This window comes from Canis lupus, chromosome 30 (genome assembly GCF_011100685.1).
Source record: "Canis lupus familiaris isolate Mischka breed German Shepherd chromosome 30, alternate assembly UU_Cfam_GSD_1.0, whole genome shotgun sequence".
NCBI classification, from domain to species: domain Eukaryota; kingdom Metazoa; phylum Chordata; class Mammalia; order Carnivora; family Canidae; genus Canis; species Canis lupus.
In genome coordinates, this window is record NC_049251.1 from 11,305,002 (window position 1) to 11,330,702 (window position 25,701).

At 36.8% G+C, this 25,701-nt stretch overlaps 1 protein-coding gene across 3 annotated transcripts in view; it reads left to right on the top strand.

Moving 5' to 3' along the window:
- The window catches only part of GOLM2 (golgi membrane protein 2), a 99,779-nt gene that overhangs the window by 18,899 nt on the left and 55,179 nt on the right, over positions 1-25,701 (top strand). For all 3 annotated transcript variants that reach the window (XM_038580274.1, XM_038580275.1, XM_038580276.1), the window contains 3 exons: positions 15,138-15,192; positions 20,511-20,613; positions 22,181-22,271. In XM_038580274.1, coding sequence (XP_038436202.1) covers positions 15,138-15,192; positions 20,511-20,613; positions 22,181-22,271 — 249 coding nt within the window. The remainder of the gene's footprint in view (positions 1-15,137; positions 15,193-20,510; positions 20,614-22,180; positions 22,272-25,701) is intronic.

The window sequence follows — 25,701 nt, forward strand, 5'->3', positions numbered from 1 at the left end:
TGTTATGGTGCCTGTAATGCTTTCATTTAGAGATTTGAATTAGCAGCATATTGTCCATATTTTCCAAATTGAAAATCAGGACATCATGTCTGAAAAAGAATTAAAAAAAAAAACCTATGGTGAAAAACCACATAACGTGAAATTGACCATCCTGACTATTGTTAAGTGTATAGCTATATGCATATTGTTGTGCAACAGAGCTCTAGAACCTTTTCATCTTGCAAAATTGAAACTCTATACCCATTGAACAAAGCTCTCCTTTGCCCTTCTCCCCAGCCCCTGGCTGAAAGAGAATTTTCTGGACTTGAGAAAAAAATGTAATATAAAAACTATTACAGTGGCATGAAATTAAATGTTTAATTGCATGTGTAAGGATCCTTTTTGTTAACAGAATATTATATTAAATTGGAACCTTTAGAAAATCTAGGACATAAAGTCACTCAAGGTGCTGAGAACTAAAGTGAGCTTAGTATAATTACTTCTGGGGAATTAGTATCAAAGAACTAAGGGCTGACTCTATCATTTTTTTATTTGAAAGTAATGAGTATGATCAGTTAAGATAACTTTCACAAAAAGTGAGCTGAAACCCAGTTTTGGTCGGTAGAAGGATTACTGTTGAAAGTAAGTCTGGTAGCTTATTCTGAAAACAGCTTAAGCATATTCCCTTAAATTCATTCTAATCAGGCTTTTGCCCTCATCATACCATCTGTGATTCAGTATTTGAGTGTTGGCTAAAATCCAGTTGTCAGTTCTTAATTATCATCTTATTACTTCACCTATGAACAGCATTTGATATAGTTGATTACTTTCTCTTCTTCCTTGAAACATGTTCTTCATTTTGGCTTTCAGGAAATACTGCTTTCTTTCCACCTCCCTGGTCATTCCTTCTCATTCTTTTTTTCTGGTTCCTCTTTAAATAGAATGCTCTAAGGCTTAGTCCTTGAACCTCTTTATCTACCTGCAGTCCCTTGGAGAGAGCTCACCCTGCCACATCTTTAAATACCATCTATACATTGATTTCCAAATTTATATCTCTTACCCAGACTATTCTCTTAAATTCCAGCCTTGATATCCAGCTCTACTCATCATGTCCTCTTGGATAGTTTTGGATTTAACCACTCTAGAGCCAAATCCCTCATCTTTTCCCTACCCCAAAACTTTTATTCACAGTCTTTCTAAGCTCAGTTAATGGCAACTCCTGCCTGTCAGTTTCTTAGGCCAGAAGCTTTGGAGTCATTCTAGAAACTTTCTTTTTCAGCTCCACAGTTTATCAGCAAATCTTGTTAGCTTAGCTTCAGAATAAATCCAGAATCTAGACACTTCTCTCTACCTCCTTTACTGCTATTCTGGTCTAAATTATCATCATCTGGGTACCTGGGTGGCTTAGTAGTTGAGCATCTGCCTTTGATTCAGGTCTTGATCCCAGGGTCCTGGGATTGAGTACCGCATCGGGCTCCCTGCATGGAGCCTGCCTCTCCCTCTGCCTTTGTCTCTGCCTCTCTTTCTCTGTGTCTCATGAATAAATAAATAAAATCTTTTAAAAAATGAAATAAAATAAATTGTCATCATCTCTTGCCTAAATTATTGGTGATAGCTTAACTAGATTCCTTTTTGTCCTTACTCCTGCTTCAATCTGTTTTCAACACAGCACTATGTTAAAATATCAATTAGATTATATTCCTTATTTGCCTAAGATGTTCTTGCTGCTTCCATACCAATTGCAGAATAAGTCCAAGTCTTTTTAGTGGTCCACAGCCCTAGGCCATCTGTTTACCTCACAGTTCTCTGACCCATCTCTTACTACCCTTCTTGTTGCTTACTTCATTCATACTACACATGCCGTTTTGATCAGTTCCTTGGAGTATCAGTCATTGTCCTGCGGTAGGGCTTTTACATTCGCTGTACCCTCTGGCTAGGACACACTCCTAGATAGCTGCATGGTAACTCTCACTCTTAAAAGTTTTTACACCTTTTTGTTAAGGCCTTCCCCTCTTTTCCATCTCTAATATATCTCCTCCACAGCACTTAGCACTTTCAATTCTATCCTATGACTTCTTTTGTTTATTGTGATAAATATTACATATTAAATATTATAATCATGCAACAAGAACAGGGATTTTTGTCTGTTTTTGTGATATGCTTTGTCCCCAGTGCTTAGAACAGTGACTTGCATGAAATTTCTACTCAATAAATATATGCTGAATAAATTAACATAGGAAGAAATTAAATGCATGCTTAAGACCTAAAACACGGGATCCCTGGGTGGCGCAGCGGTTTGGCGCCTGCCTTTGGCCCAGGGCGCGACCCTGGAGACCCGGGATCGAATCCCACATCGGGCTCCGGGTGCATGGAGCCTGCTTCTCCCTCTGCCTGTGTCTCTGCCTCTCTCTCTCTCTGTAACTATCATAAATAAATAAAAATTAAAAAAAAAAAAAAAAGACCTAAAACAGGATTTGACGACGGTGGTGGGTAGTTTTGGTAGGAGGTGGCTGGAATATGACTAAATTAGAGGGAGCCTGGAAGTGGAAGGTGTGATTAGGTCCTAATGGCATAAAAAATTGGGAACATGTGGAAGGATAAAGGATAGTGAATATAATGAAATTTATTTTTTTTTATAATGAAATTTCTGTCTATAGAAATTAACATCATGATATTGTAGAATCAGATTAAGCCTTGGCTTTTATTTTAAAGGAAAATATGTAATTTATAGTAGTAAAAAGGAAAGGAAAGGACATTCTGTTTGCTGATGATCCATGGGCATAGGAAAAAAGTAGTTTAAATTAGAGATGATTAAAACTGGCTTGATTATGTCAAGGAAATGATTTCTGATAACTGGATAAAGTGGTGCCCACCTTACAGAAGGCATTAAATGTTTGGTAGATGAGTTTTAGATTCCACACTATGGATAATAGTATTCTGTTATTGGATTTTGACTAGAAGAAAGACTTTTATGGAAAACAAGTTTTGCCAAGATGTTTGTCACTACCATTTGGAAATAGATAAAAGTGGGAAAAGACTAGTGATAGATTAGATTTCTTCGTTTATTTATTCATTAATAATGTTGAGTGCCTGCCATTTGCCAGGGAATAAGGGGTGACCAAACGAATGAAATCTCTTCTCTTATAGAACTTATATTCTAGTGCAGCTAGATAAAAATAGTCCTTGTAGGGATGCCTGGGTGGCTCAGCGGTTGAGCGTCTGCCTTTGGCTCAGGGGAGTGATCCTAGAGTCCAGGATGGAGTCCCACATCGGCCTTCCTGCATGGAGCCTGCTTCTCCCTCTGCCTATGTCTCTGCCTCTCTCTCTCTCTTTCATGAATAAATAAATAAAATCTTTAAAAAAATAGTCCTTATAGATCAAGGTGGTTGCCATGAACATAGAAAGAGTTAAGGGTCAGATCTGAGAGACATTGCAAAAGAAGAATTGGCTAGACTTGGTGAAAACTTGTGTGGAGTGTGAATGCATGCCGTTCTACTAGATATTAATGGGCTGGTTAATAAGATGAAGAGAGAGAAGAGGCAGGAGAACCAAAAGAATGAAAATGTCACTGAATGTAGTAGGGAAGCTGAGAAGGACTGCTAATTTGTGGAGCAACTGTTTTGATTTTATACATTTCAAGTTTTGAAGATTAGTGAGATGTGTAAGTAGAATTGCTTTATGAACCAGAAATGGCAGATGGGGAGGAGACCCTTGCTCTCATACTTTGAAAGTCTGCCTTTCTTTTCCTCTTATTCTCTCCTTCCCTTTCATAGCCCTCAGTCTGCACCCTCTTATGTGGCTTAAAATTTATCACTGACTTGGGCACCTGGCTGGCTCACCTGGTAGAGCTTGGAGCTCAATCTCAGGGTTGTGGATTCTAGCCCCACATTGGGCGTGGATCCTACTTTTGTTTTTTTATTTTAAGATTTCATTTATTCATGAGAGACACAGAGAGAAAGGCAGAGACATAGGCAGAAGAAGAAGCAAGTTCCCTGTGGGGAGCTTGATGTGGAACTTGATCCCAGTACCCCAGGATCACACCAGCGCTCAACCACTGAGCCACCCAGTCGTCCCAAGGCATGGAACCTACTTAAAAAAAATTGAGTCAGTTAAGCGTCTGACTCTTGGTTTCACCTCAGGTTGTGATCTCATGGGTTGTGGGATTGAGCCCTGCTTGGGGCTCCTCTGTCAGCGGGCAACATGCTTGAAAGATTCTCTCCCTCTACCCCTCCCCCTACTGGGGTTGTGCTCTCTCTCACAATAAATAAATAAATATTTTTAAAAATTATCCCTCACTCAACATGCCCTTTGTGGGTTGACTGAAAGCAGTGCTCTGTATCTTCCTCATTCTAGGAATTAGGCAGACTGAGCAGCCCCCATCTGAAACACAGGTTGCTATGGCAGAATGAGAGAATGGTAAATTGTGTGCTACTTGTAATTTCTTATATCTGGAAGTGATTCATGTCATTTTGCTCAAATTTCATTGCCCCTCCCTCAACCCAACTTCAAAGACATCAGGAGCTACAGTTCTACAAAGTGCCTAGGATGAGAATTAAGAAATATTTGCCAACAACTAATGATAACTAAAGGCCTTGATTATTAATTCATTCTAACATAAATCTGACCTAGGATTTCACATCCTTGAAATTTAAAGTTTGTGAACTTCAGGGGCACCAGGCTGCTCAGTCAGTAAGGCACCTGACCCTTGATCTCAGGGTTGTGAGTTTGAGCCCCACAGTGCATGTAGAGTTTACTTAATTAAACAAACAAACAAAAGAATTAAAGGTTGTGAACTTCAAACTTGCATATTCTTGGGAAAATATACCAAAAAGAGATCAGGAGGTGTCTGGGTGGCTCAGTCAGTTGAGCATCTGACTCTTGGTTTTGGCTCAGGTCACGATCTCCTAATTGTGATATTGAGCCCCTTGTTCTGCTCTGCACTCAGCACCGAGTCTGCTTGGGATTCTTTCCCTCTTCTTCTCCCTCCTTTTCTGCCCCTCCCTCTTACTTGCCTGTGTTCTCTTTCTCTCTCTCTCTCTCAGATGGATGAATAAATAAAATTTAAACAACAACAACAAAAAAGACATTAGAACTGCTGAAGGGGGAGGACCTGGATGTCTCACTTGGTTAAGCATCTGCCTTTAGCTCATGCCATGTCCCAGGATCAAGCCCCACATCAGATTCCGTGCTCAGTGAAGAGCCTGTTTCTCCCTCTCCCACTCTTGCCATTTGTGCTGTATCTCTCTTTAATAAATAAATAAAATCTTTTTAAAAAATTGCAGAATGGATTATACTTGTTTTTCAACTTCACCTGGACCTTTCCTCCTTCCTTTCCAGCAGCCCTGTTTATTAGTTATTCCCTTTCCAGGTAAGATTCCATGGTCTGTTATTTCAGTTTAGTTTCTTGCCATTTTTCTCTCTTTCACGTATCTATATCAAGCATTGCTGGAGAAAATGATATAACCAGACTGGTACTTGTAGAAATTTATGATCACTTGTTCCACCTGGGTTTTCAACAGCCCTTAAAAATTACAGTGTTCTCTAGACAACATAGACAACATATCCATTCCAACAGTTTTCAAACTTCTACCCTCGTCAAGCCTTTGTGATGATTCATTATAGCCAACCCACCTCCTTTCCCCCATTTAAATCCTTCTTCCTCCTTTTCTAACCCAACAGGTGATCTTGTCTCCTTTTTGACCAAGAATTGGATAGAAACTGATACAACTTTTTATTACCAAATCTGCAGGCACACCTACTTCTCTATACATATGTCTTCCCTCCTTGTTGGAATAAAAAAAGTTCTTACTTTCTCTAGGACCAGCCTCTGCACCTGTTTTCTGGATCTAATTTCCTCCAACTTTTCAAACCATGTACTATTGTTACTCCGGTTTCCTTCTTATATTCAACCTTTCTGTCTCTACGTGCTCCTCAGCCCTTAAAAAATGTGTGCATATTTCCTTCTTTACCCAGTCACATTTCTTGAAAAGAGAATTGTCTTTGTTCACATCTGGATTTTTCTCTTCCTACTCCCGATATCTCAGCATCTTTTTGCCCAGCTCTCTGTGCTCTTGGCTTCCATGACACCAGACTCTCTTGTTTTTCTTTTCTCAGTTCTTAGTCTTCTTTGCTAGCTTCGCCTCTATTCATTATTAAGTGTATAGTTTATAGTTTCCTTTTTTTTTAAAGATTTTATTTATCTATTACGGGGGGCTGGGCATTAGCTGGGGGAAGGGGAGAGGGAGAAGGAGAAGCAGACTCCCTGACACAGGTCTCTATCCTAGGACCCTGAGATCATGACCTGAACTGAAGCCAGATGCTTAACTGACTGAGACACCCAGGCACTGCTCCCTTTTTTTTAAAGATTTTAAGATTTTATTTTTTAACTAATCTCTGTACCCAATGTGGGGATCAAATTCACAACCCCAAGATTAAGAGTTGCATGCTTCACCCACCAAGCTAGCCAGGTGCCACTAGTTCATAGTTTTCTGTCTATGAGATCCTCTTCTCATACTCATTCAGAAACTTCACTTATGCTGTTGACTCCAAATGTGTATACTTTACCGAGATCTGTCTCCTATTCTAGTGTATTGCTGTATTTCTAGGCCTTTTTCAGTATCTTTCACTTAGTAGGTTAGGTGTTTCATAAATGTTTTCCTTATGGCTGGCTGACAGAATGAATGACTAAACAAACTTAGTGGTGATTCTTTGTTAATTCATCTTAATAGACCAAGACCAAATATTTCCTATTCCTATGTCTAGCACATAGCAGAAACTTAGTTAATGCTTTATAAATGTCTAATTGAATAAAAATGAAGGAGTGAATGAAAAAACTTTGTGATGATTCATTATAGCCAACTAAGACCAAATATCTTGATTATTCTCTTTAACAGTGTTCCTGGCTATAGCTTAAAATAAAACTTGCTGCAAGAGAGACTAATTCTTTAACAGATCAAGTAAAATTTGCAAGTGTGTTTGGAATGTTGACTGAATAATAAGTGTGCAATATAAGATTACATGAGAAAAGAAGTTTAATCACCTACCTGATCTAATATTATACACATAGTGGTCATGAGCACAGACTCTTGTGTGGGTTGCTTGGGAGAATATCCAGAATCTGCTGTAGGCATATGAAATAGAGTACAGTTTCTTCATCTGTAAAATGTAAAGCCCACCTCATGGGATGGTTGTGAGAATTAAATGCAGTGATACTTGTAAAACACTTAGCAGAAGGCCTAACACAAAGTAAACATTAAAAAAAAAACAAAACATTTAATACCCATGAGTTAGTATTAATATCCCATTTTGATCCAGCTGATATAGGTGCCAGTGAAAGACATACTATAGATGAGTAATCACTAAACCTGGCTGCTTATCAGAATCACTTGAGCTTTTAAAAAAAAGATTTCTGGGCCCATCCCCAGACTACTAAATCACACTAGAGTGGGGTGGAGGAGGCAAGAATATGTATTTCTTACAGCTCCCTAGATGATCCTGAGCATGATCCAGGTTTAGCAGTTATATTACAGGAGATAGAATTATCTCTAGAAATCATCTGAGTGTGAGATATAATAAGGAAAATGTTTCTAGTGTGGAAAAAAAGGAGCCAGAAATGACATCTGTAGAAAGCCAACTGTATGAAACCTTTGGGATTAATGGTCAGAGTTGTGCTGATTACCCAAGAACAGGTCATAATGAAAAAGCATGCACAGCTGAGCCATTTTCAAGGTCCCAGAATGAAAAGAGAAGCAGACCAACTGAGCTGGTAACAGCTGCCAAAATTAATTCAAAGTAGCCATGTGGGTTGGGGAAGGGATTTAAAAGAGCTTCAGAAAGAGGTGGTAAAAATATAAAGTTTTAAGTATTGGAGGAAGAAAGATTAGAGGAAAATAGATGAAATATCTGGGGTGAGTGAAAAGTGCTATAGGAAAATATCAGGAAAAGGTTAATTATTACTAAAGAAAACATTAAAGGACATGTCTTGGAAGAGAGGAAAAAAAGATCTCAAGAATGATAATTAACACATTTTAAGAGATTAACATGGAAAAGGCCAAAGACAGCATGGATAATCAGGCAATCACAGATGGACTCCAAATCCCAGAGAAACAAGCATTACAGAAGGAAAGTAAAGCCTACGGCAATGAAATTGATAACAAGGGGAAATAAAGGAGTTTAGAAGAAGTCTTGAAAGATAATTAGAATTATATAAGTAAGAATAAAATGCATATACAAACATGAATAAAATGAAGAAAAATATGTAGTACAAGTAGTATGGAGCATGAAAACCTAGGGAGTCATTTAGCAAACATTTACTGAGATGGATACACAGGGATGAGTGAGAGACCCATTTCCTGTTCTCATGGAATTCTCATTTTTGATAAACCTTGGGAGTAGAAGAGAAACAAGCTGACGTTCTTACTAGAAATAGGACTGTGTATGATAAAATGTTTTGTTTTTGCCAGGAGTGAAATATGAAGCTCTTCCCAGAATCAGGCAAGGCATTTTGAGCATTGTAGGCTTTTGAAGAGTATGTTGGAATCTATCTGACCATAGATGTAAATTAGGCAGGGTCTGGGGATGTGTTTGTGTACACATGTGTCTATTTACCACACATCTCTCATCCCCAAAGAAATTTGAAAGAGAAATTATTTGATATCTTTCTTGCATATTGTAAAAGAGTATTTTGGCAAAAGTTTGAAAGTGACCTGAAGGGACCTGTGAAGCCAGACAATGAGAATTCTTTCATAAAAAAAGGATTAAATAATACTTCTTAGAATTTATGTACTATTACCTGTCTGGAATATACTTAGGAAAAAAAAAAAAAGAAAGTATTCCTATAGCATTGCCAGTTCCAACAGAGTTTTTGTGGTAAAATATCTTTTTTCTAATCTTGCAATAGTGAGAACTCAAATTAGTTTCTAAACAACTGGGATGTTTTGGTGGAGTCATTTAGAAGGTAAGCAAATTCATGTTAGAACAGAAGAAAATTAAAACTACAAGGAGGAATAATCAGAAGGGAAGGAGTGTCATGATAGCTAAAAACACATTCAGGTGCTCGCTTCAGCAGCACATATACTAAAAAAAAAACAAACACACATTCTGATTTCCTTAACAGGATAACATTGAATGTTAGAAAGATTCTTTATGAAACCATTTTAAGAGCTAGGTAAGAATTGGCTGAGTGAGGTGTATATATGGAGAGAAGAGGGATCAGATGCCTGTGATATTGCAATGTCAAAAAGATGAGCAAATAGTTTAGCAGACATCTAGATTCTGAAAATGAGCAATATAGTGAAATTGTTGTAGAGGGATGATTACTTTTGAGTTTTTAATGATCTACCAGCTGGGCTTCCTGAGATCTTTGAGCAAATCCTTGGCATCTCTGTTCAAAGGCATTTGGAAGGTGAGATAACTTGCACAATGAAACTAGTGTTAATAGGAAGTGAGTACTTGTTGATAATACTAAATACTAAATATAAGATTATTATGAGACTCCTGCTGGAAAGATTGACAGGAATAATAGAGAACATGAGATGCCAGGGGAACAATATGCCATAAGGGGGTTCTGAGAAGCTAACTGAAAAATTCTTACATGGCAAAGGAATAGGATGGGAAATAAATTCATTATGCTTGGATTAAGAAAAAGCTTTTATGTAGACAAGCTATGATTTTCTCTTTAATGCCATGTAAAATATATTGTTCCAGAGCAGCTTTTGAAATGTGAGGACTTTATATATGAGCCATTGGGATCAGCATCTCCATTCTCAATAAAGAAGATTGGGGAGAAAATTAAAGTGATAAGAACAAAGCAATACTGCTCATATAATCCTGCACTATTTTTGTGGTCTGTAGATGGAATTTCCCTTCCTCCATTAAAATTTTTTTTTGCATATATAAGAATACAAAAGAGTTCAGGGAAGCTGAGGCTACTCATAGCCTCGCATTCAAGAACAGCATCTCTCTAGCAATTTATTATTTTTTATTTCATTTTAATTTTTTTTTAAAGATTTATTTATTTATTCATGACAGAGGGAGAGAGAGAGAGGCAGAGATGTAGGCAGAGAGAGAAGCAGGTTTCCACTCAAGGAGCCTGATGTGGGACTGGATCCCTGGACCCGGGATCATGCCCTGAATCAATGGCAGATGCTCAACCGCTGAGCCATCCAGGTGTCCCTCTCTAGCAATTTAAAAGGCAAGTTTAAAATAGAATGTAGAGAAGTTGGAATAACATCATAAAAATGTATAAAAAACAAAGTGATGCTAACTTGTTGAAAACAAGACTAAAAGATGGTTATGTTCTTTGGAGGGGCAAGAAAAGGCAAAAAGAAGATTGGATCATGAAAATAAAGGAGGGGGGAAGAAGATAAACATGGCTAATTACAAATGATTGGAGAGCAGTTCTTTGTGATCAGCTGATCACATAGCAATTGATGTCAGTTTTTCCTGCTGCCTCTGTAGCTTTCCACCAGTGATCTCATTCCCTTGGCTTTAATTGCCATTCATATGCTAATGACTCTCAAATCATAGGTGCCCAAGCTCCAGACCTCTTCCAAAGCTCTTCTTGGGTATGTCACAAGTGCCTCCTATTTAGCAGGTCCAAATCTGAAAAAATCATCCCCCCACTTCTCCCTCCCACCATAAGTCTATTTTTCCTGCTTCCCTATTGTGGACTACTGCAACCTTACTCATCTAGTTTCCTACTTTAGAAATCTAAACATCACTGATGTTTCTTCTTTTACCCCTGTATCTAATCAATCATCAAGTTTATTCATTCCTGGGATTCCTGGGTGGCGCAGCGGTTTAGCGCCTGCCTTTGGCCCAGGGCGCGATCCTGGAGACCCGAGATCGAATCCCACGTCGGGCTCCCGGTGCATGGAGCCTGCTTCTCCCTCTGCCTGTGTCTCTGCCTCTCTCTCTCTCTCTGTCTCTCTGTGTGACTATCATAAATAACAAACAAACAAAAAAAAGATTATTCATTCCTTCTTTCCCTTTTACATTTCCCATATATATATATTTCTCTGCTCTCATTTTGTTAGTTTAGACCAGAGTTTGGCAGACTTTTTCTATAAAGGGCCAAATTGTAAATACATTAGGCTTTGCGGGCCATATAATCTTTGTCACAATCACTGTAGCCAGAAATAATATATATGTAAATGAATGGGTGTGGCTGTTTCCCATAAAACTTTATTTATAGACATTTAAATTTATATTTCATATAATTTATTATTCTTCCTTGATTCCCCACCCATTTAAAAATGTAAAAACCATCCTTAGCTTGTCATCCCTACCAAAATAGGAAGCAGGCCAGATTTGGCTCTCAGGCCATAAGGTACCCACCCCTGACTTAACACCATCATTTTCTCACCTGATATACAAAGTAGTCTCCTGCTCTCCTACCCTGTCTCCCTCTCTCTAGTCCTGCCCCTCTGTTCCACTCATCACACTGAAGTCAGATTGCAAATTGGATCTCTTTACCTTGCTTGAAGTCATTTAAAAATTGCCCGTAGCCATTGTAACGTATCCACATTTTTTGGCCAAGACCCTTCATAATATGAACCTTGCTTACCTTTCTGACTGTATTTCTTGCCACTTCCTTCTAAGTCTCTGTACCAGCTGCTTAGAACTCTGTGAAGTTTCTGTAATGTATAGTATTTTTCACTTCTAAGTTTTGACACATGCCTTTATTTTTTTTTTTTTAAGATTTTATTTATTTATTCATGAGAGACACAGAGAGAGAGAGGCAGAGACACAGGCAGAGGGAGAAGCAGGCTCCATGCAGGGAGCCTGACGTGGGACTCCATCCCGGGTCTCCAGGATCACGCCCTCGGCTGAAGGCGGCGCTAAACCGCTGAGCCACCGATACTGCCCTGACACATACATGCCTTTAATATTTTTCCTCCTTACCCTCTGCCTACTTCCACCTAGGAAAACGCTGCTCCTCCTATTGGACATATTTTAGCTATAATCTCCGGAAGCTTCTTCTCACTCCCCTAAGGCATTTCATTTCCTAAGGATTTAAGTGTTTCTACTAAGTTCTCTTGGCATGTCTGTAGGATGTAATAACAGCATTTATTTTATGATATTATAATTGACTAGTTACTTGACTACCTCTTGTAAATAATAAACTCCTGAGTGCCTGGAGTTTGTCCATTATTTTATCCCCAGTTTCATGTCTGGCACTCTATAATACCCTTGATATTTTCATTTCTATTTCTTTGCATTAAAAATTTAAGATATAATTCATATATCATAAAGCTTAACCTTTTAAAGTGTGCAGTTCAGCTTGGTTTTTAGTATAGTCATGATAGTATGCAGCCAACACCTCTAATTCCAGAACATTTTCATCACCACACAAAGAAACCTCATGTCCTTTTGTGAATGGCTTCTTTTACTTAGCATGTATAGTGTTGTCAAGGCTCATCCATATTGTAACATATACCAATACTTCATTCTTGTTTATAACTGAATATCAACATCATATTTTTTTTAAAATTTATTCATTCATGAGAGACAGAGAGAGAGAGAGAGAGAGAGAGGCAGAGACACAGGCAGAGGGAGAAGCAGGCTCCATGCGGGGAACCTGATGTGGGGCTTGATCCTAGGACTCCAGGATCACACCCTGGGCCAAAGGCAGGCACTAAACCGCTGAGCCACCCAGGGATCCCTCAACATCATATTTTAAGCTTTATTCTTCAAAGCCACCAGTACCCTAAGGGAAAAGAAAAAGGGACCCCTAGATTTCCACTTCTGCTTCAACTAGAGTAGGCATGCTTTCATTAGTTATTTGTTATCAATAAACTTTCATTTGAAATTTGAAAGTCACTGACTCTCTGTTTGACAAGTAGACTTTTAGGGCTGAAGAGCCCTCCCTGGACTTTTTCTCAAAGCTTCATTCCCACTGTTTCTTCTCCCTGTATGATGTACTATAAACAAGCAGTATTTTGATCAGGTCTTCATATATGCCTTATGCTTTCTTGCCTCTGCAACTTTTCTTACATCATCTCCTCTATATAAAATGTCCTTTTCTGGGACACCTGGGTGGCTCAGTGGTTGAGCATCTGCCTTTGGCACAGGTCATAATCCCAGGGTCCTGGGATTGAATCCCACATCAGGATCCCTATAGGGAGCCTGCTTCTCCCTCTGCCTATGTCTCTGCCTCTCTCCCTGTGTCTCACATGAATAAATAAATAAAATATTTTTTTAAAAAGCCCTTTTCTACCAATTTACAATTTTACCTAGTCTTCAATGCCTTTTTCCAGATAAAATCCCTTCCGTGAAGTTTTCCTTCATCATATCAGCTGAGGTTCATCTCTGAATTCCTACAATAATTATACTGCTTTAGATGCTACCTTACCTACTAATCCCTTGGGACTGCTCTTGTGTTTTCCAATTGTTTTATACTCTGCCATCCAGTACCTTGGTATAGTAATTTTTCCTTGGTATAGTAATTTTACCTTGGTATAGTAATTTTTCAAAATGAAAGTGCCATGCCATGGCCACTTTGGAAAAGGAACAACCTCACTCCTGGGCATTTATCTCAGAGAAATGAAAACTAATGTTCATGTAAAAATCTGTACACAGTTTTCTCATAGCAGCTGCATTTGTGATAGCCAAAAAGTAGAAACCACCAAAATGTTATACAATAGTTGAATGCTTTAAACAAACAGTAGTACATTCATATCATGGAATACTACTCAGCAATAAAAAAGAATGACCTATTGATTTATGCAACAACAATGTTATTCTGAGTAAAAAAGTCTTTTTCTTTTGTATATTTTTTAATTGGCGTTTCGATTTGTCAACATATAGTATAATACCCAGTGCTCATCCTGTCAAGTGCTCCTCTCAGAAAAAAGTCTTAAAAGATCACATATTATATGATTCCATTTACATAACATTCATGAAATGACAAAATTGCAGAGATGGAGGACAAATTAGTAGTTACCAAGGATTAGAAATAGTGTGAGGAAGGAGGAAAGATTTGACCATAAAGGATATTATGAGGGACATCTTTGTGGTGATAGAGTAATTCTGTATCTTGGTTTTGGTGGTGGTTACATGAATCTACGCATATGACAGAATGACATAGAATTGTACTTTCATGTTGTACCAATGTCAGATTTCTGGCTTAGATGTTATTCCATAGTTATATAGGATGTACCCACTGCGGAAATTGTGTGACGGGTACATGGGACTTCTCTGTGCTATCTTTGTAATTTCTTACAAATCTATAATTATTTCAAACTAAGAAGATTAAAACTTTCTCTTTAGAGTTTGAGAAGGTATTTATCACAATCATTTTGGCATTCATGGTGCTGCTTCTGATCAGTATGAATCTGTTTAGGCTTTCAAATAAAGTTACTCTTGAGGTTGACAAGAGAACCTGTTTGTAGTGATATTTTAGTCGCATGTAACAATTGGGTGAAACCTCTTTAAGCAAGAACTGGGACAGTAGTTCTATGTGGATGACATCCTAGCTCTCCAAGGCCTTGTTTTAATTTAAATTAAGTACTAAGCCTCGGAGTGCCTGGCTAGCTCAGTTGGTAGAGCTTGCAAATCTTGATCTTAAGGTTGTGAGTTTGAGCCCCACATTAGATGTAGAGATTACTTTAAACAAAAGAGTTAAAGTAAGTGCTAAGCCTTAATTTGAGCCATATTTTGGTACCCTTCCAAATTCCTATTACTCTTTTATACTGGCTCCTGAAGAACAGTGACCACAACAGGTCCTGTGTGTTATCTGTCATACTATGGGAGCTTAATAGGCATCAGTTACTTTTGATTTGCCATTAACTGATTCAAACAATTAATTCCTTTCTTAATATAGAGTTAGTAAGAGGTCTCTTCTGGTAAGATTTTGGAAAAAGATCTCATTAAGCAATATTCAACTCAAACTTTTAAATGTTTGAAAGTTATTAGACTATATATTAAGTATTATATTATATATTAAGTAAAATGAGTATTCCTTTGAAAACTTAAAATGTGTATTACAAAATCAGAGTTTATCTCTAATTCTTTTTTTTGAAAAGGGGTGGGTTTGTATAAATTAAGGATTTTTCTTTTGCATTTATGATCAAGCTCATAGTGAATAAGAGGGGAAAAAGGAAATATGAGCAAAACTGCATATTCTGTAGTAAAATGAAAACTTAATTTTTTTTCAGGTTAAACTACAGAGCAACATATCATATCAGATGGCAGATATTCATCATTTAAAGGGTAAGAAACTTAATTACAGATTAAAGATAAAGGTCACTAAATATAAAATCCTCAGTTAAATAGCTAAATGAAATAAAATTTTTGAACAAAGATCCTCTGATGGCAAGACATTTATCCTTTCATCTTAAGATAGGATAAAAAAATTTTAATGTTGCTTTATATATAATAAGTGTAAATTAAAATTTGCATCTAAATCTTGTGTGGTAGACTGATTTCATGCAATGAAATGTTGTTAAAAGAAGCCTGAAAGAAAATTGAGCTGTAACTTCAGAAGCTATCAAGTTTCTAGGGGAAAGGTACGGGATAATCCCTCTTTACTGTGTCCAACTTCCAAAATAATCCATTCAGATCTAGGGATGCTTTGGATAGGTCCCACTTACTGATGCTTACTGTTTTAGATAACACTGGGAACAGAAAGAAACCTAGGATAGAAAGAAAACCTGGAAAGAAGCCAGGAAGAAACCTGGATATATATGCAGTATGTGTGCATATATATATATATTTTTTTTCCCCTCTTAGATGAAGTAATAGATGACTAAAACTTTTATAAACAATAATAGTTGAGGAGAATAAACTCTATGCTTGCCTTGCATTAATTCACCATCACTGGCCTTTGAAATTTGGGGTCTGGAGAGCACTCCTCTTCGCCATCACATCCTTTAGTTACAACACTATATGATTTTAAAACTTTGCAACAATGACTCTAAGTTTTTATGTGTGAGTAATAAATGCTTCCTAATTTAGTATATATATCTTTATTCTATGACCACTTTGACTCTCTTTAGATAGACTTAGATGGTACATTTTTATTATCATCTTGAAGAAGTCAACCTTAGCTAGCTTTGTTATTTAATTATTTATTTATTTATTTATTTATTTATTTATTTAATTTATGATAGTCACACAGAGAGAGAGAGAGAGAGAGAGAGAGAGAGGCAGAGACACAGGCAGAGGGACAAGCAGGCTCCATGCACCGGGAGCCCGATGTGGGATTCGATCCCGGGTCTCCAGGATCGCGCCCTGGGCCAAAGGCAGGCACCAAACTGCTGAGCCACCCAGGGATCCCAGCTTTGTAATTTATTGAGGTCTTTGCTCTTCACCTGGCAAAACCATTGTTTGTGTATGTGTTGTAAACTGAAAATAGAAATTATTAATTTTTTACTATCTATGATTTAGAACAGCTTTGACTTTTTCTTAGAAATTTACTTCCTGGGTGGCCACATTTGTTTTTGTTACATTTGTGTCTATGTTCTACTCTTATTGACTCACAGGAGTATATTAGGATGACACAGAAGCTGCCATTCTGTCAGCACTGCTTCCTCCTGCTTGCTATTTCTTACAAATGATTCTGCTTGTCAGCGAAGTATATTTCTATTAAATAATAATAGATCAGTTGAGTAAGAAGTCCAGTGGCTTCTGCTAGTCTTTGCTGTGGAAAAGGACAGCCTATATTACTGAGTAAACATCTTTATTGTATTGTGTGCATTGAATTAGATCCTGAGATGTTTTGAAATTTTTTATGATACTCTGATGCAACAAAAAGGGCTTTGATTTGAACTCATAACTGTGCAACTTTTTTTTTAAAGATTTTATTTATTTCTTCATGGGGACACAGAAAGGCAGAGACACAGGTAGAGGGAGAAGCAGGCTCTCCACAGGGAGCCCTATGCAGGACTCGATCCCAGGACCCTGGGACAACAACCCAAGCGGAAGGCAGATACTCAACCACTGAGCCACCTAGGCCTCCCAGTAACTGTGCAACTTTTGATTTTAGTGCAGTTACTGAAACTTGGACTCTTAAGATTGAATATCCTTTTAAATGGACTTTTGCACTTTTGGAGCTATTTCTACTGAAGCAAACTCCAACTATAAAATCCAGATTGGAGTATTTTCATTGAAATTAATACTAGATATAATGGAGTTAATACACAATAAGATTCTTTAAAAAGCTTTATGGTAGTTAATATTTTTTGGAAATGAAAGGAATGAGAATTGGTTTTTAATCCCTGAGATAACAGACTGACATTCTAGTATATACCGATTTATCTTGAATAGTTCACCTTATTTTTATGCCTGTTACGGAAAGAAATTTTGAAATCAGAATTTTCTAGAAGTAAGTTTTTTTTTTTTTTCTTTAAATGCTGGTCCTAGGCAACCCATTTCTTAACTACATCACTAATCTTCTGGAGTTAAATTGAAGGAGCATGGCCATGCCTTTCTGTAATGTATCCTTTCCTGCTAGAACACAGGTTCACTGAACTGGCTAACTATCTGTAAGCTACAAGGCTTTTTGTTGCTGCCTCTTGCCGGGATCTCATTGTCTCTGTAGGATCAACATCAATAGCTGAGGCCAGAGTTTGTGCTACCTCTAGTTCTCTGTTTCTTAGAAGATGAGGCCAGGGATCAAGTAACAAGCAGAATGTGTTATTCAGGGATACCTGGTGTCAGATTTGCTACTTTTATCTGAGGTGGATATAATAGATGAAAAACTATGGAGATCAACCATGTTTAGGTATTGGAGAATTAATAGAGTAAAGAGAAATTTAAAATGTGGCTTGAATAAACTTACAGAAGCAGAATGGAATGGTGATTACCAGGTTTGGGGGTAGCTGGGGAAATGAGGAAATGTTGGTCAAAGTGTACAAACTCTCAGTTATAAGATGAATAAGTTTTAGGGCTCTAATAAACAACAGGATGATTATAGTTAATGTACTGTATTATGTACTTGAAAATTGCTAAGAGAGTTTTTCTTAAATGCTCTCACCACAAAAAGAAATGATGATTATGTGAGATGATGGAGGTGTTAGCTAATGCTCCAGTGGTAAGCATTCACAGTATAAGTGAATTAAATCAACAAGTTGTACATCTGAAACTTACACAATGTTATATCTTGAAAAAAATTTTTAAGTAAAAAAATGTGGCTTGAATATGTAAATTATCAACTACAAGCATTTTATGTAAATCATTAACTTTTCTCACCTGATTATTATATTATACAATAACTACTAATATGTATATTTTAAACTTTTAATTATATACTTCTGCAGATGTTCATCTGACCTTAAGTTTTTGTTGTCATTGTCACAGTTATGATTCCATAATAAAATTTGGAAAGTAGAGAAAAAATATTCTCAGAATCCCACCACTAAACATAATCACTGGTAGCACTTTGGTATATTTTTATTCTAGTCCAGTTCTTTATATGTATATAATTACATTATAAATATATTTTTACATCTACTTTTTGAAAATTTATATCCAAAGCACTTTTGGAGTGCCTTTAAAATAATACTAATTTTAGAAGCCTTCCATGAAAAGTAGGTATTATAATATTGGTACATTATGGTTAGATATATTTAGTCTTAAGAGATGTTACTTATACAGAAAAGACCCTTGTTGCCATTTATACAAATTAAGACTTTCTTAACTACTACTTTTGCTGACTGCTTAAGGCTGTTAGCTAATTTTTTTAATCATCTCTTTAAGAAACTGACATCTCTTCTCTGGCTGAAGTTCTTGTATTTCTAGGTAACATGAAGACGGAGCAACACTAGAAATGTGGGGCCAGTGATTGTGGATTAAATGTTCACAAAAGACCATCTGGGGAGCCTTTGTGGCTCAGTTGGTTAAGCTTCTGACTCTTGATTTTGGCTCTGGTCATGATCTCAGGGTTGTGAGATCAAGCCCCACACGGGCTCCTGCTCCACGTTAGGTGTAGAGCCTACTTATGATTCAGTCTCCTTTTTCCTCATCTTATACTCCTCCTCACCCTACCCCTCTCTGGCAGGGGGACAGGGAAGAGCATCAGCCCCATTTTTAATCTACTCTCCAGGGACACCTGAGTGGCTCAGAGACTGAGCGATTGAGCGTCTGCCTTCGGTTCAGGGGTGTGATCCCCATCCGGGGATGGAGTCCCACATTGGGCTCCCTGTAAGGAGCCTACTTCTCCCTTTGCCTGTGTCTCTGCCTTTCTCTCTGTGTCTCTCATGGATAAATAAATAAACCCTTAAGAAAAAAGAAAAGAAAAAGTGTGAAGCCCTAATCTACTCTCCAGCTTGGAATTTCATGTTATTTATTACAACTAAAACTTTGAGCTCTTGTCCAGAAACTATGAACTTTGAAAATATAATTAATGGTGTATATGGGCCTAGCATTAGTAGCAGAACTAGAAATGAGATCTAAAGTAGTTGACCCTTAACTTTGGAGTCATATGTGATTGATTGATTGATTGATTGATTGATTTTCATATGTGATTTAGAATGAAAAATAAACCTTGAATTCTGTATCCATAACCAACACATCTAAAAAATAAGATTCCCTGCCTCCCTTTTATAAAGCAGATAAGTTTAAAGAGCTGGGTAGGGTTTTGTTTTGTTTTGGCACAGTTTCCACAATTAGTATATATCTACGTAATATGAAAAGTTGTCTAATTTTTTAATATTTCTGATTTATGTGAAAGCCGCTGAGGCCATCTTATTTATTTGTTTTAAAGATTTTATTTATTTATTTATTTATTTATTTATTTATTTATTTATTTATTTATTTGAGACACAGAGAGGCAGAGACATGGGCAGAGGGAGAAGCAGGCTCCCTATAGGGAGCCTGATGTGGAACTCGATCCCAGGACCCCGGGATCACTACCTGAGCCAAAGGCAGATGCTCAACCCCTAAGCCACCAAGGTGCCCCAAGACTATCTTGTTTTTTTTCTGTTTGTTTGTTTTTTAAATTTTTATTTATTTGTGATAGTCACACAGAGAGAAAGAGAGGCAGAGACATAGGCAGAGGGAGAAGCAGGCTCCATGCACTGGGAGCCCGACGTGGGATTCAATCCCAGGTCTCCAAGATCGTGCCCTGGGCCAAAGGCAGGCGCTAAACCGCTGCGCCACCCAGGGATCCCCTATCTTGTTTTTAAAATAAATTTTATTGCTGGGACACCTGGGTGGCTCAGTTGGTTAAGCATCTGACTCTTGGTTTCTGGCTCAGGTCATGAACTCAGGGTCATGAGATGGAGCCTCCTGTTGGGCTCACACTCAGGATGCCTGGTCTGCTTGAGATTCTTTCCCTCACCTTCTCCCTCTGCCCCTCCCCCTGCTCCCTCTCTCTCCCTCACTTCAAATCAATCAATCTTTTAAAAAATTTTTATTGCCCATGCTGTGTTATAAAAGGCAATTAAATGTCCTAATTATACAATTTTACTGCCTCAGAGTTTGAGTAAAGAATTAAATAGTGTATAAATTTTTTAAATCCCTTAACTTCTTGATAAGAAACATTAGAGTGAGTAAACTCTATTCCTTTAATTTTTACCTTGTGTGGATAGAGCAACTTGCTGAACTTCGTCAGGAGTTTCTTCGACAAGAAGACCAGCTTCAGGACTATAGGAAGAACACTACTTACCTTGTGAAGAGGTTGGAGTATGAGAGGTGAGATGCTATATGCAACAAATAGTTATGAATCTGGAATATTTGTCCAACTTTTGAACAATTTATTTCTTCCTTTCTGGTTTCTGTTTTTCTTTAATTTCCTTAGGTCTTTTAAATTACTTTTCTGTGGTCTTTCTATGCCTCTTTGAATTCCACACTCTTTTATTTTGATAGGTTAACACCATGAAAATATCTTTTACAAGATATTAGCCCATATAGAAGAGTTCGTTGTGAGCCAGAAAATCTAGCAAGGGCTGAGTTTCATTGCATTAGACGTGCAAAGACTGAAAGAAGAATCCATGGTTCTTTTTGAGGGGCATCCAGAAGTTAAACTGACACTGGGAGGTGTCCCCAGAATAGCTGAGGGCCTGAGTGCCAACTGCTTCTTCTGCTCTGCATTTCAGTCCTCTTGAATGTACATCTCTACGTTCAGTTGGTGAGGAGGTCAGGGAACCTCTTTCTAGCAGTCACTGTGTATTTTGACCTAATATAGTATTCAATAATTTTCAAAATATCTATAGGATTAGAGAGTTAGCATATTCACAGATGATATATTATTCCAGCATGTTAATGTACTAGTTTGTATAATCTTTCTGAATTGCTGGACCATTGTAGGAATTTTCCTTATCTTACTAGTATGAATGCCAGCTATAAAAATCTTTATGCAAAAATGATTTCTCCCTCTTATGTTATTTCACTGGTGTATATTCTCAAATAGAGTATTCCTGAGACAGAATATTATATTGGCCTTTATCACTTATATGAAAGATTACTTTCTGAAATAGTTATACTAATATATGATATAAATTTTTTCCCATACCCCTACCAACATTGGTTTTTATAATTTGGACTTAATTTTGCTGGTATAGGAATAAAGTACTACCGTATTACCATATATACATCTAAGAAGTTTAATTGTGTTTTTAATGGTAAAAGTTAACATTTTTCTGTATTTTTTTCTGTATGTTTTTTAACTATTTATTTCTTTTTGCATGAATAATGTATTTGTGTTCTTTGACCATTTGTCCAGTGGAAATTCCCAATCTTTATCTGTTTTGCTCCTTCACATTTTTTTCTTGATGGCTCCATTCTGTCTTATTAATTGGTTCGTTCCATTTTTGTTCTTCTTCAGGTTTAGACTCTTGTGTTGAAAATACTAATTACTGGATGAATCATCTGCTGCACTCTTTATCAACTCTCATAATTCTAAGTTTTTCATCTATTACTATATAATGGTCTCATGGTTTCCTATAATGTTTTTCTCTTCTGTGATTGAAGTTGGCTTTGATGATTGTTTCTTTATAAAAGCAATCTATAAAAATAATTTTTCATCTTTCTAATTTCTATTATTTTATAAGCTTTATAGTATTCTTTATCCTCTATTAAAGAGTCGAATATTCTAAGAATTTTGACTGTGAGCTATTTTTATGTCTGCTCTTTGTCCTTCCGTGCTTACTGTCTTGCTAACTGGATGCTTTATCTTTATAAATGGATGTTTTCAAGTTCTAGACAACTTGAGAAGACAATCCAAGATAATATAGCCTAAAAGAATGACTTTGTAATTTAGTTTTCAGTGTGGACAACAGATCAAGGAGTTAAGAGCACAGCATGAAGAAAATATTAAAAAGTTAGCAGACCAGTTTTTGCAGGAACAAAAGGTAAATTTAAAAAATACTTAAATCAAAATATCTTCTTGTTATAAATCTTGTAATTTAGAAATTAAAACATGTACTTTTCTCATAAAACATTGTATTTTTAAGTATTCTAGCCTGCCAATTTCTAAAAATGACTTGCAGTGTTTTTATTACTGAGTAAATTAGACATTTGCAAAAATATAACTTCAACACTTAAAACTAATTTTGCGCTAAATATTTTTTATCTGTTTTTTAAAAATAATCTTTGCTATTAATATATTTCTCAGGTTGTAAAGTGGATACAACTGTACTGACAAATCAGTTACTTCTTATTTTATGCTTTTGAGAACTAGAAAAAACTTGGGAAACCTTTTCCTTAACTATCAATCTCTTTTATCCTCAATTCCTCTATTAAAACAGAAATGAAACACTAGCCACTGGGATGACAAATTCTTTTATTAATTTATCCATTTTCGTTTGATAAATATTATGAAGACCATGCTAGAAATGGAAGGAATTTGAAAATTTCTAGGCATTTAGGACATTCTTTTTTTTTTTTTTTACCTTGTAAACTCATCTATGATTTGTAAAAAGTCTTATAATGTAAAGTGAAATGGAATTGTGAAAAGTGGTAACAGGTTACCTATAGGACTAGAAGTTAAGGAAACCAGATTTTTGTTCTTAGCTAATTCACTATTTTATAGCATGATATTGAGGACATTGTTTTTTCTCTATTTCATTTTTTGAATGTACAAAATAAAATACTGCTCCCATCTACAGTCTACCTTGAAGAGATGTGAGCATAGATTGCCAGAAGATGACAACCTGAGTGAGCTACTATTGAGGCATAGGGTCTTGAAGGCAGCCAGAGGTATTATTGAGACCATAGGTCTAGAGGAGCATAGTAGAACACAAAAGGAAAAGAGAGTTTTGCTGTTATAATTGCATTATTATAAGCCCAATATATAAAGGAATAAATTTATTCTCTTCTGTTCTCCCAGGAAGCACAAATGAGAGCTTTTCCCCTTTTCTAGACAAGTGTATACTAAGCATTTTTATATTAATTAACTGATGTCCTCTCCAATTCTTCTTTACCATTATTTTGCCCTAAATGGAACAAAATGGGGAGGAAGGGAGAGGTTTCAAGAACTCCTCTCTAGGATAGCACACCAGCCCTTACCCTTCAGGCCAGCTGCCTAATCCTACCCCTGTCCTTCATTCCCTATTCTTCTACTACCTTCATAATTGATTCTGTGAAATTTGAGTTGTTTTTTTCATTGGAACAAATCCAATGGGAGCTATATGAAACAAGTATAAGTTGTATTCGGGGATTTTTGTTTTTTTTAAACCAAGTATGGAGAAACGCCTGGGTGGCTCAGCAGCTGAGCGTCTGCCTTTGGCTCAGGGTGTGATCCCTGGATCGAGTCTCAAATTGGGCTTCCTATATGGAGCCTGCTTCTCTTTCTGCCTGTGTCTCTCTCTGCCTCTCTCTCTCTCTCTCTCTCTCTCTCTGTGTCTCTCATGAATAAATAAATAAAATCTTTAAAAAATAAATAAATAAACCAAGCACATTCCTGTCTTAGAAATTACTCTGATGAAGAAGCCAGCAAATTGAACCCAACCTGCTGTCTGCTTCCATACTACCCATAAGCAAAATATGGTTATTACATTTAAAAATGGTTGAAAATCCAGTGAATATTTTATGACATCGGAAAATAAGAAATTCATATTTTAGTGTCTATAAATACTGTTCTGTTGGAACACAGCCATACTCATTTGTTTACTGCTTTCATGCCACAAAGGAAGAGAAATTGTTACAGACCAGAGAAGACTAAGGAGACCTGAGGAACTAAATGAATACAGTATCCTGGATTGGATCCTAGAACAGGCATAATGAAAAAAGTAGTGAAATCTAAATAAAGTCTAGAAGTTCAGTTAACAACGTACTAATGCTGGCTTTATATTTTGCAAAGATACTATGCTAATATAAGATGTTAACATTAAGGGAAATAGGATGAGGGGTAATTACTTTTCTGTAAGTCTAAAATTACTTCAGAATAAAAAGTTTTATTAAAAAACAATTAGGTGACCCCTTACCAAATCACTAACGTTGCATTTAGAAAGCCATCTAATTTTATTATTTGCTCTTGTCCCTTCACATAAAGGTACTGTCATTAATAATGCTTCAAAGGGACAATACTTTGTTAGATATTTTAAATGGGAAAGTATTTTTGAACAGTATTTTGTTGACTTTAAGTTTTGTTTAATATTATTTGTTTTATCCACATCTACAAAGCAGTGGAGTACTATAAAAATAGCCTTATGATACCGCATTATAGTGAAATACACAGAGATGCAGGATGGCTGTTCAGGTCTTACCTCATGGATTTTCTTATCCTTGGCCTTCCTATTGACCTGTTCCAAAGTTTCAATGTTATCATTTCACTCATTGAATATTAAGCTCAGAATTTGCACCCAGGAAGTGTGGGAGTGAGGAAGACTGTGGTTTGATTCCTTTCTCCACAATTCTCTATTTTGGTAACCGTGGTTAGGTTAGGCTACTAAACTTCTTTAGCCTCAGTTTGGTTTTGTTATTCCTAAGACCGTTCACTTTACTAGAGGATAGGTTTGAAAGCTGTTTGTAAACTATGAAGCAATATTTATTATTAATTTTATTTGCCAGGTATGCTGGAAAACCTATGCCTAATCATCACATTTACCTTTTCTTCTTTATTGTGACAAATTCTTAAAATTTGGCTTTATTTTTCTAGATTTCCTTTAGATTTTTTAGTACTATTGTTCTTTATAACATTACTATTGATTACATTGCATAGTGCTTTAATGTTGACAAAATATTTGTATATGCACTAAATATTAACTATTAAGTAGAAGAACCACTGTGGCAATGCAAGCATGTGTATTTAACTCCTTGACTCTCTCAATTTTCAACTGAGGCCACTCAACCAATATAAAAGATAGAACTGGCCCACTGATAGAATTGGGTCAGGTCTAACCAGGTCCTGGTTAGATTCAGGTTTCCAAGGAGATAATAGGGTTAAAAGCATGTTGGAAGGAATACTGACCTGTGTATTGTTCTGCCATTACTTCTATTCTTGGGTGGCCAGTGCACCTAGAAAGAAGTTTGCCTGTTTTCCACTCTTGCTGTTTCTGCATCTGGAAAAGCCTGGCAATGTCAGTAGCCATCTATCACACTTGAGGGGGCACCTATGTGCCAACCTCCTGTAGTCCACCATCCTGCTAGATTACAACCTAGGCTTGTAGAGAATCCACCTGTCCATAGCACCTAGGATATGCCCAATGGTAAGCCTCCATAGTAACCTACAGTGCTCAGGAAGACTATCCTCTTGCAGAATCACAGCCTCAGCATAGCCAAAGAGAATTACCTCTGCCTAACATTTTAGACCATTTACTATAATTAGAGACTTTAAAAAGT